The sequence below is a fragment of the Hippocampus zosterae genome, chromosome 10 (assembly GCF_025434085.1).
Source record: "Hippocampus zosterae strain Florida chromosome 10, ASM2543408v3, whole genome shotgun sequence".
Classification (NCBI taxonomy): Eukaryota; Metazoa; Chordata; class Actinopteri; order Syngnathiformes; family Syngnathidae; genus Hippocampus; species Hippocampus zosterae.
Window position 1 is genome coordinate 24,990,297 of NC_067460.1, and position 11,494 is coordinate 25,001,790.

Here is an 11,494-nt window from a genome sequence, read left to right on the forward strand (position 1 = left end):
CCCAGCCGACGGCTTGCGCTGCCGAGATTCCTTCCCCATCCTCCTCTTGCTCTGTCTTTGTTTGAGCGGCGAGGGCTCGGCCCTGACAGTTTCGTCCGTCCGTCTGTCCGCCGCTTGATTGCATTTGATCTAAATGGATTGTTTTTCATTTGGAGGTTATTGCCTGCACACCCCCCCCCCCCCAACCCCCACCCCCATCCCATCCCCCCGTCCCCCGCTCCTCTTTGCTTCCATCCCGTCTCCCTGCAGCCCTTACGAGCTGCGTGGTGTGGAGGTGATCAAATAGAAGTTGGGGCTGGGTCGGGGGGGGGGGGGTATATACACAATAATAACCATTTGATAAGATTTTAGTTTTTGGTTGATTATTTTCATGCACATTTTGTATTTTTAATGACCAGATTTGAAACAAAAGACACTCTGTTTTAATTCTTATTATTGACGGAATGTATTTTTTTTTTCTTCCGTGCTTCTCAACCGGATTTAAATCAGGAAGGGGGGGGAGCACACCCGCCTCCCAACTTTTCATTCATATCTTTTCTATCACAGCTTTTACGTCTCTTCCTGTATTTCGTTTGACCATAAAGACGCATTATGTTGATTAAATCCAGTCGAGATGGAAAAAAAAAAAAATTGCCCTGAATTCTTCTGACAAGATCCAATCTCTGTTCTTGTCGATTCTTCAAACACGTCAAGTCGTTTGATTTGCTGCAGACTGAGAATCGTCTGCCACAAAGACGTCTTGAATTGATTCATTTGCCTCTAGCGGCAACTTGCCCCGCCCCTTTGACCTTCCCCGTCGTTGTGCACGGTCCATATGGAAGAAAACGCCCCCCCCCCCCCGCCCCCTCCACTCCACAACCCTCCTGCTTTTTATTGCTTTCCGTCGCATGTCCAGTTTGCATTACTGTTGGAATCTTTGCGTTTGCCGGCAAGAGCTGCATTGGGCTGTAATGTGACCGGACTTGCCGTGTTTCTCCCTCAGATCTTCCACCGCCACCCATCCCTCCGCCGGCGGTGCTCAAGTCCCCCACGCACCCATCCAAGGTGGGCCTGGAGGGCCGGGGGGTGGTCTCACCCAAATCCACAGACAAGCGAGGGGCGGCAGGATTCCGACCCAAAGAAGGCTCGGACCCCAGAACCAGCTCGGCGGAACGCAGGGAGGCCCAGGAGAGACAGAAAGCGCAGGGGGGCAAAGGCGGCCACAGGGGGCGCCAACAACTAGGTACGGGATACAGGGAGACGGCCATTTTGCTTGACTTGTTGCTCCATACCCCAAAATGCTACGGGTCACTTTTTGGAAAATTCAACCTTGGAAGACAGTTCTCGCAAAGCAGCATGAAATTTGGTGGCAACGTCTATCACGACTAAACCAAAAAGTCTCCAAAAACAAAAACATTTCTCAATGGGGGGGGTGTGGGGGGGAATTCAGCCTCTGGAGCAAATTTTATTTGTCATGAAATGTGTTAATCATGTCTATTATGAGCAGACCCAAAGTCAGACGCAGGAAGTCTGCCATTTTGTTTTCAAGTTGTTATTTCTGAGTTCAAAAAAAAAAAAAAGAAAACAACACCTTGTGGAGATTTTGGAATGGTGACGGTTATTTGCGCCCCGGCAGGTACGGAGGACATACTGCCCTACAGCCGACCGCAGTTTCCGGCGGTCAACAGCCCGAGGGAGCCCAGCTCCTCCAGCTCCATGTCCTCCAGAGGCTCGGGGGGGCGGCGGCGAGGCGACGCGGGCCACAGGAACCCGGCCGACGTCAACCTCAGCGCCACGGGGGCTTTCCACACACGAAATGAAGAGCTTGAGGTACCAAATATTGGAGCATTAGAAAAAATGCCTGACGCTAATGTCGTTGTTTTGCCACTTTTTGTCCAGATGGTGGAAAGCTGAAGAAGACAAATAGGATGATTTCTTTATTTTTTTTTTTGCCAATCGCCCCTATTTTCTGTCTTACATAAATCAGTATTTTGCCGCTATGTCAGCGACCAATCATACCGCATCCCAGCATTTCTTTACATTCGGAAAACGTGCCGAGGTCTCCTTTTTTATCTTCTAATTTATCACAGCAAAGGGGAGATCAGGAAAGAAAACGAATGTTCAAGTGGCCCGTTAGGATATTTATGTTGAATTCCAATGCAATATGGAGTGAAGTCTGAGGGGTGGGGGGGTCGAGAGTTTCTTTTTGTCGAGTCGGCACACATGCAAGCAGGGAGGGCTGGACTTTTAGTGTGTAAATATCCGTACGGTATGTCAACATGTCATCCCATTGTGGTTGCGCAATTTGTCCCCCCCCCCCGCTTTGTTTGTTGTTGTTGTTGTTGTTTTAATGGGAATCCTAATTTTATTATGCCAGTAAATATAAATATTTTATCATTTCCATCCATGTTTGTCAATTGCAACCCCAAGTGCCACTCTGGGATTTTTTTTCTTTTTTTTTTTTTGTAATGCACTGTTATGTTTCATGTTTTTGGAGAATGTTCTTTGCTTTTTTTGTTTTGTTGTTTGTTTTACATTGGTTTTAAAAGCACAATCACTAAACTTTATTTTAAACCATGTTGTCTATTAATCCTTTTGTCTTACCGGCAGGAAACTGCAGGTGAAGACAAAAGAGTCGAGTTAATCCTGATGATGATGATTTGGTTGGTAACGTTCGGCGTTTTACGAAGGCACGTCTTCTCCTCCGGTTCTCAAGTGACAGAGGGGAGGAGGACAGTTCATGTGAGTCACAGCTGCAATGGAAATATTTGTTTGGCATTGACCGTAATATCAACGATTGCACATGAAACTGACAGGGGGGGGGGGAACAAATGAAAAAAAAAATGGCTTCGATTTGTCGATTAAATGCACTTAAAGGAATGTCAAATCAAAGGAGGCGAGAGGGGCGATCTGGAGAGGACGAAGAGCTTTTTTGGTGGACAAAACAGAAGCGATGAAGGCCCCGCCCGTCTTTTTTTTCAAGGGAGCTAAGGGTGCTGTTGTTTATTCATAGGACATCTGCAAACATTTGTTTCATAATGCAAAAAAAAGGAAAAACAAATAAAAAGATGAATAATTAAAAAAAAAACTTCAAACAGATGTGTATGTACTTTTTATTATTTGTCCATCTTTAGTAATAGTGTTTCAATTTTTGATTTATTTCAGGCCAACTTCTGTATTTCCTGTCTCGGTATTCGCTTTGAAACACGTGTTGATAAGTCGTTTTTAGCCGGAAGAAAAACGACCATGTATAGTAAGGCGTTTTCAGCCCCCAAAAAACGACCATGTATAGTAAGGCGTTTTTAGATGAAAAAAACGACCATGTATAGTAAGGCGTTTTTAGACGAAAAAAACGACCATGTATAGTAAGGAGTTTTTGGACGAAAAAAACGACCATGTATAGTAAGGCCTTTTAAACCGAAAAAAAACGACCATGTATAGTAAGGCGTTTTCAGCCCCCATAAAACGACCATGTATAGTAAGGCGTTTTTAGACGAAAAAAACGACCATGTATAGTAAGGCGTTTTTAGCCCCCAAAAAACGACCATGTATAGTAAGGCGTTTTTAGCAGAAAAGAAAAGACCATGTATAGCAAGGCGTTTTTATGTGAAAAAAACGACCATGTATAGTAAGGCGTTTTCAGCCCCCATAAAACAACCATGTATAGTAAGGCGTTTTTAGATGAAAAAAACGACCATGTATAGTAAGGCGTTTTTAGACGAAAAAAACGACCATGTATAGTAAGGCGTTTTTAGCCCCCAAAAAACGACCATGTATAGTAAGGCGTTTTTAGCAGAAAAGAAAAGACCATGTATAGCAAGGCGTTTTTAGCAGAAAAGAAAAGACCATGTATAGCAAGGCGTTTTTAGAAGAAAAAAACGACCATGTATAGTAAGGAGTTTTTGGACGAAAAAAACGACCATGTATAGTAAGGCGTTTTTATGTGAAAAAAACGACCATGTATAGTAAGGCGTTTTCAGCCCCCAAAAAACGACCATGTATAGTAAGGCGTTTTTAGATGAAAAAACGACCATGTATAGTAAGGCGTTTTTTGCAGAAAAGAAAAGACCATGTATAGCAAGGCGTTTTTAGAAGAAAAAAAACGACCATGTATAGTAAGGCGTTTTTAGAAGAAAAAACGACCATGTATAGTAAGGCGTTTTTAGACGAAAAAAACGACCATGTATACTAAGGCGTTTTTAGCCCCCCAAAAACGACCATGTATAGTAAGGTGTTTTTAGACGAAAAAAACGACCATGTATTGTAAGGCGTTTTTATGTGAAAAAAAAGGACCATGTATAGTAAGGCGTTTTCAGCCCCCAAAAAACGACCATGTATAGTAAGGCGTTTTTAGAAGAAAAAACGACCATGTATAGTAAGGCGTTTTCAGCCCCCATAAAACGACCATGTATAGTAAGGCGTTTTTAGACGAAAAAAACGACCATGTATAGTAAGGCGTTTTTAGCCCCCAAAAAACGACCATGTATAGTAAGGCGTTTTTAGCAGAAAAGAAAAGACCATGTATAGCAAGGCGTTTTTATGTGAAAAAAACGACCATGTATAGTAAGGCGTTTTCAGCCCCCATAAAACAACCATGTATAGTAAGGCGTTTTTAGATGAAAAAAACGACCATGTATAGTAAGGCGTTTTTAGACGAAAAAAACGACCATGTATAGTAAGGCGTTTTTAGCCCCCAAAAAACGACCATGTATAGTAAGGCGTTTTTAGCAGAAAAGAAAAGACCATGTATAGCAAGGCGTTTTTAGCAGAAAAGAAAAGACCATGTATAGCAAGGCGTTTTTAGAAGAAAAAAACGACCATGTATAGTAAGGAGTTTTTGGACGAAAAAAACGACCATGTATAGTAAGGCGTTTTTATGTGAAAAAAACGACCATGTATAGTAAGGCGTTTTCAGCCCCCAAAAAACGACCATGTATAGTAAGGCGTTTTTAGATGAAAAAACGACCATGTATAGTAAGGCGTTTTTTGCAGAAAAGAAAAGACCATGTATAGCAAGGCGTTTTTAGAAGAAAAAAAACGACCATGTATAGTAAGGCGTTTTTAGAAGAAAAAACGACCATGTATAGTAAGGCGTTTTTAGACGAAAAAAACGACCATGTATACTAAGGCGTTTTTAGCCCCCCAAAAACGACCATGTATAGTAAGGTGTTTTTAGACGAAAAAAACGACCATGTATTGTAAGGCGTTTTTATGTGAAAAAAAAGGACCATGTATAGTAAGGCGTTTTCAGCCCCCAAAAAACGACCATGTATAGTAAGGCGTTTTTAGAAGAAAAAACGACCATGTATAGTAAGGCACTTTTAGACGAAAAAAACGACCATGTATAGTAAGGCGTTTTTAGACGAAAAAAACGACCATGTATAGTAAGGCGTTTTTAGCCCCCAAAAAATGACCATGTATAGTAAGGTGTTTTTTGCAGAAAAGAAAAGACCATGTATAGTAAGCGTTTTTAGCTGAAAAAAACGACCATGTATAGTAAGGAGTTTTTGGACGAAAAAAACGACCATGTATAGTAAGGCGTTTTTATGTGAAAAAAACGACCATGTATAGTAAGGCGTTTTCAGCCCCCAAAAAACGACCATGTATAGTAAGGCGTTTTTAGACGAAAAAAACGACCATGTATAGTAAGGCGTTTTTAGCCCCAAAAAAACGACCATGTATAGTAAGGCGTTTTTAGCAGAAAAGAAAAGACCATGTATAGCAAGGCGTTTTTAGAAGAAAAAAACGACCATGTATAGTAAGGAGTTTTTGGACGAAAAAAACGACCATGTATAGTAAGGCGTTTTTATGTGAAAAAAACGACCATGTATAGTAAGGCGTTTTCAGCCCCCATAAAACGACCATGTATAGTAAGGCGTTTTTAGACGAAAAAAACGACCATGTATAGTAAGGCGTTTTTATGTGAAAAAAACGACCATGTATAGTAAGGCGTTTTTAGACGAAAAAAACGACCATGTATAGTAAGGCGTTTTTAGCCCCCCAAAAACGACCATGTATAGTAAGGCGTTTTTAGACGAAAAAAACGACCATGTATAGTAAGGCGTTTTTAGCCGAAAAGAAAAGACCATGTATAGTAAGGCATTTTTTGCCGAAAAAAACGACCATGTATAGTAAGGCGTTTTTAGCCCCCCAAAAACGACCATGTATAGTAAGGCGTTTTTAGACGAAAAAAACGACCATGTATAGTAAGGCGTTTTTAGCCCCAAAAAAACGACCATGTATAGTAAGGCGTTTTTAGCAGAAAAGAAAAGACCATGTATAGCAAGGCGTTTTTAGAAGAAAAAAACGACCATGTATAGTAAGGAGTTTTTGGACGAAAAAAACGACCATGTATAGTAAGGCGTTTTTATGTGAAAAAAACGACCATGTATAGTAAGGCGTTTTCAGCCCCCATAAAACGACCATGTATAGTAAGGCGTTTTTAGACGAAAAAAACGACCATGTATAGTAAGGCGTTTTTATGTGAAAAAAACGACCATGTATAGTAAGGCGTTTTTTGCAGAAAAGAAAAGACCATGTATAGCAAGGCGTTTTTAGAAGAAAAAAAACGACCATGTATAGTAAGGCGTTTTTAGAAGAAAAAACGACCATGTATAGTAAGGCGTTTTTTGCAGAAAAGAAAAGACCATGTATAGCAAGGCGTTTTTAGAAGAAAAAAAACGACCATGTATAGTAAGGCGTTTTTAGAAGAAAAAACGACCATGTATAGTAAGGCGTTTTTAGACGAAAAAAACGACCATGTATACTAAGGCGTTTTTAGCCCCCCAAAAACGACCATGTATAGTAAGGTGTTTTTAGACGAAAAAAACGACCATGTATTGTAAGGCGTTTTTATGTGAAAAAAAAGGACCATGTATAGTAAGGCGTTTTCAGCCCCCAAAAAACGACCATGTATAGTAAGGCGTTTTTAGAAGAAAAAACGACCATGTATAGTAAGGCGTTTTCAGCCCCCATAAAACGACCATGTATAGTAAGGCGTTTTTAGACGAAAAAAACGACCATGTATAGTAAGGCGTTTTTAGCCCCCAAAAAACGACCATGTATAGTAAGGCGTTTTTAGCAGAAAAGAAAAGACCATGTATAGCAAGGCGTTTTTATGTGAAAAAAACGACCATGTATAGTAAGGCGTTTTCAGCCCCCATAAAACAACCATGTATAGTAAGGCGTTTTTAGATGAAAAAAACGACCATGTATAGTAAGGCGTTTTTAGACGAAAAAAACGACCATGTATAGTAAGGCGTTTTTAGCCCCCAAAAAACGACCATGTATAGTAAGGCGTTTTTAGCAGAAAAGAAAAGACCATGTATAGCAAGGCGTTTTTAGCAGAAAAGAAAAGACCATGTATAGCAAGGCGTTTTTAGAAGAAAAAAACGACCATGTATAGTAAGGAGTTTTTGGACGAAAAAAACGACCATGTATAGTAAGGCGTTTTTATGTGAAAAAAACGACCATGTATAGTAAGGCGTTTTCAGCCCCCAAAAAACGACCATGTATAGTAAGGCGTTTTTAGATGAAAAAACGACCATGTATAGTAAGGCGTTTTTTGCAGAAAAGAAAAGACCATGTATAGCAAGGCGTTTTTAGAAGAAAAAAAACGACCATGTATAGTAAGGCGTTTTTAGAAGAAAAAACGACCATGTATAGTAAGGCGTTTTTAGACGAAAAAAACGACCATGTATACTAAGGCGTTTTTAGCCCCCCAAAAACGACCATGTATAGTAAGGTGTTTTTAGACGAAAAAAACGACCATGTATTGTAAGGCGTTTTTATGTGAAAAAAAAGGACCATGTATAGTAAGGCGTTTTCAGCCCCCAAAAAACGACCATGTATAGTAAGGCGTTTTTAGAAGAAAAAACGACCATGTATAGTAAGGCACTTTTAGACGAAAAAAACGACCATGTATAGTAAGGCGTTTTTAGACGAAAAAAACGACCATGTATAGTAAGGCGTTTTTAGCCCCCAAAAAATGACCATGTATAGTAAGGTGTTTTTTGCAGAAAAGAAAAGACCATGTATAGTAAGCGTTTTTAGCTGAAAAAAACGACCATGTATAGTAAGGAGTTTTTGGACGAAAAAAACGACCATGTATAGTAAGGCGTTTTTATGTGAAAAAAACGACCATGTATAGTAAGGCGTTTTCAGCCCCCAAAAAACGACCATGTATAGTAAGGCGTTTTTAGACGAAAAAAACGACCATGTATAGTAAGGCGTTTTTAGCCCCAAAAAAACGACCATGTATAGTAAGGCGTTTTTAGCAGAAAAGAAAAGACCATGTATAGCAAGGCGTTTTTAGAAGAAAAAAACGACCATGTATAGTAAGGAGTTTTTGGACGAAAAAAACGACCATGTATAGTAAGGCGTTTTTATGTGAAAAAAACGACCATGTATAGTAAGGCGTTTTCAGCCCCCATAAAACGACCATGTATAGTAAGGCGTTTTTAGACGAAAAAAACGACCATGTATAGTAAGGCGTTTTTATGTGAAAAAAACGACCATGTATAGTAAGGCGTTTTCAGCCCCCATAAAACGACCATGTATAGTAAGGCGTTTTTAGACGAAAAAAACGACCATGTATAGTAAGGCGTTTTTAGCCCCCCAAAAACGACCATGTATAGTAAGGCGTTTTTAGACGAAAAAAACGACCATGTATAGTAAGGCGTTTTTAGCCGAAAAGAAAAGACCATGTATAGTAAGGCATTTTTTGCCGAAAAAAACGACCATGTATAGTAAGGCGTTTTTAGCCCCCCAAAAACGACCATGTATAGTAAGGCGTTTTTAGACGAAAAAAACGACCATGTATAGTAAGGCGTTTTTAGCCCCAAAAAAACGACCATGTATAGTAAGGCGTTTTTAGCAGAAAAGAAAAGACCATGTATAGCAAGGCGTTTTTAGAAGAAAAAAACGACCATGTATAGTAAGGAGTTTTTGGACGAAAAAAACGACCATGTATAGTAAGGCGTTTTTATGTGAAAAAAACGACCATGTATAGTAAGGCGTTTTCAGCCCCCATAAAACGACCATGTATAGTAAGGCGTTTTTAGACGAAAAAAACGACCATGTATAGTAAGGCGTTTTTATGTGAAAAAAACGACCATGTATAGTAAGGCGTTTTCAGCCCCCATAAAACGACCATGTATAGTAAGGCGTTTTTAGACGAAAAAAACGACCATGTATAGTAAGGCGTTTTTAGCCCCCCAAAAACGACCATGTATAGTAAGGCGTTTTTTGCAGAAAAGAAAAGACCATGTATAGCAAGGCGTTTTTAGAAGAAAAAAACGACCATGTATAGTAAGGCGTTTTTAGACGAAAAAAACGACCATGTATAGTAAGGCGTTTTTAGCCGAAAAGAAAAGACCATGTATAGTAAGGCGTTTTGAGCCGAAAAAAACGACCATGTATAGTAAGGCGTTTTGAGCCGAAAAAAACGACCATGTATAGTAAGGCATTTTTTGCCGAAAAAAACGACCATGTATAGTAAGGCGTTTTTAGCCCCCCAAAAACGACCATGTATAGTAAGGCGTTTTTAGACGAAAAAAATGACCATGTATTGTAAGGCGTTTTTATGTGAAAAAAAACGACCATGTATAGTAAGGCGTTTTGAGCCGAAAAAAACGACCATGTATAGTAAGGCATTTTTTGCCGAAAAAAACGACCATGTATAGTAAGGCGTTTTTAGCCCCCCAAAAACGACCATGTATAGTAAGGCGTTTTTAGACGAAAAAAATGACCATGTATTGTAAGGCGTTTTTATGTGAAAAAAAACGACCATGTATAGTAAGGCGTTTTCAGCCCCCAAAAAACGACCATGTATAGTAAGGCGTTTTTAGAAGAAAAAACGACCATGTATAGTAAGGCGTTTTTAGACGAAAAAAACGACCTTGTATAGTAAGGCGTTTTTAGCCCCCCAAAAATGACCATGTATAGTAAGGTGTTTTTTGCAGAAAAGAAAAGACCATGTATAGCAAGCGTTTTTAGCTGAAAAAAACGACCATGTATAGTAAGGAGTTTTTGGACGAAAAAAACGACCGTATATAGAAAGGCGTTTTTATGTGAAAAAAAAACCACCATGTATAGTAAGGCGTTTTCAGCCCCCAAAAAACGACCATGTATAGTAAGGCGTTTTTAGATGAAAAAACAACCATGTATAGTAAGGCGTTTTTTGCAGAAAAGAAAAGACCATGTATAGTAAGGCGTTTTTAGACGAAAAAAACGACCATGTATAGTAAGGCGTTTTTAGCCCCCCAAAAACGACCATGTATAGTAAGGCGTTTTTAGACGAAAAAAACGACCATGTATAGTAAGGCGTTTTTAGCCGAAAAGAAAAGACCATGTATAGTAAGGCATTTTTTGCCGAAAAAAACGACCATGTATAGTAAGGCGTTTTTAGCCCCCCAAAAACGACCATGTATAGTAAGGCGTTTTTAGACGAAAAAAACGACCATGTATAGTAAGGCGTTTTTAGCCCCAAAAAAACGACCATGTATAGTAAGGCGTTTTTAGCAGAAAAGAAAAGACCATGTATAGCAAGGCGTTTTTAGAAGAAAAAAACGACCATGTATAGTAAGGAGTTTTTGGACGAAAAAAACGACCATGTATAGTAAGGCGTTTTTATGTGAAAAAAACGACCATGTATAGTAAGGCGTTTTCAGCCCCCATAAAACGACCATGTATAGTAAGGCGTTTTTAGACGAAAAAAACGACCATGTATAGTAAGGCGTTTTTATGTGAAAAAAACGACCATGTATAGTAAGGCGTTTTCAGCCCCCATAAAACGACCATGTATAGTAAGGCGTTTTTAGACGAAAAAAACGACCATGTATAGTAAGGCGTTTTTAGCCCCCCAAAAACGACCATGTATAGTAAGGCGTTTTTTGCAGAAAAGAAAAGACCATGTATAGCAAGGCGTTTTTAGAAGAAAAAAACGACCATGTATAGTAAGGCGTTTTTAGACGAAAAAAACGACCATGTATAGTAAGGCGTTTTTAGCCGAAAAGAAAAGACCATGTATAGTAAGGCGTTTTGAGCCGAAAAAAACGACCATGTATAGTAAGGCGTTTTGAGCCGAAAAAAACGACCATGTATAGTAAGGCATTTTTTGCCGAAAAAAACGACCATGTATAGTAAGGCGTTTTTAGCCCCCCAAAAACGACCATGTATAGTAAGGCGTTTTTAGACGAAAAAAATGACCATGTATTGTAAGGCGTTTTTATGTGAAAAAAAACGACCATGTATAGTAAGGCGTTTTGAGCCGAAAAAAACGACCATGTATAGTAAGGCATTTTTTGCCGAAAAAAACGACCATGTATAGTAAGGCGTTTTTAGCCCCCCAAAAACGACCATGTATAGTAAGGCGTTTTTAGACGAAAAAAATGACCATGTATTGTAAGGCGTTTTTATGTGAAAAAAAACGACCATGTATAGTAAGGCGTTTTCAGCCCCCAAAAAACGACCATGTATAGTAAGGCGTTTTTAGAAGAAAAAACGACCATGTATA

The 11,494-nt window shown here is 39.4% G+C and overlaps 1 protein-coding gene across 5 annotated transcripts in view; it reads left to right on the plus strand.

The window, feature by feature from the left end:
- Positions 1-3,074, plus strand: part of LOC127608549 (roundabout homolog 1-like) — a 121,173-nt gene extending 118,099 nt beyond the window's left edge. For all 5 annotated transcript variants that reach the window (XM_052077673.1, XM_052077675.1, XM_052077674.1 and 2 more), the window contains 3 exons: positions 983-1,222; positions 1,616-1,809; positions 1,879-3,074. In XM_052077673.1, the coding sequence (XP_051933633.1) occupies positions 983-1,222; positions 1,616-1,809; positions 1,879-1,893 (449 nt within the window). In that variant the 3' untranslated portion in view covers positions 1,894-3,074. The remainder of the gene's footprint in view (positions 1-982; positions 1,223-1,615; positions 1,810-1,878) is intronic.
- Positions 3,075-11,494: the final 8,420 nt, after the last annotated feature.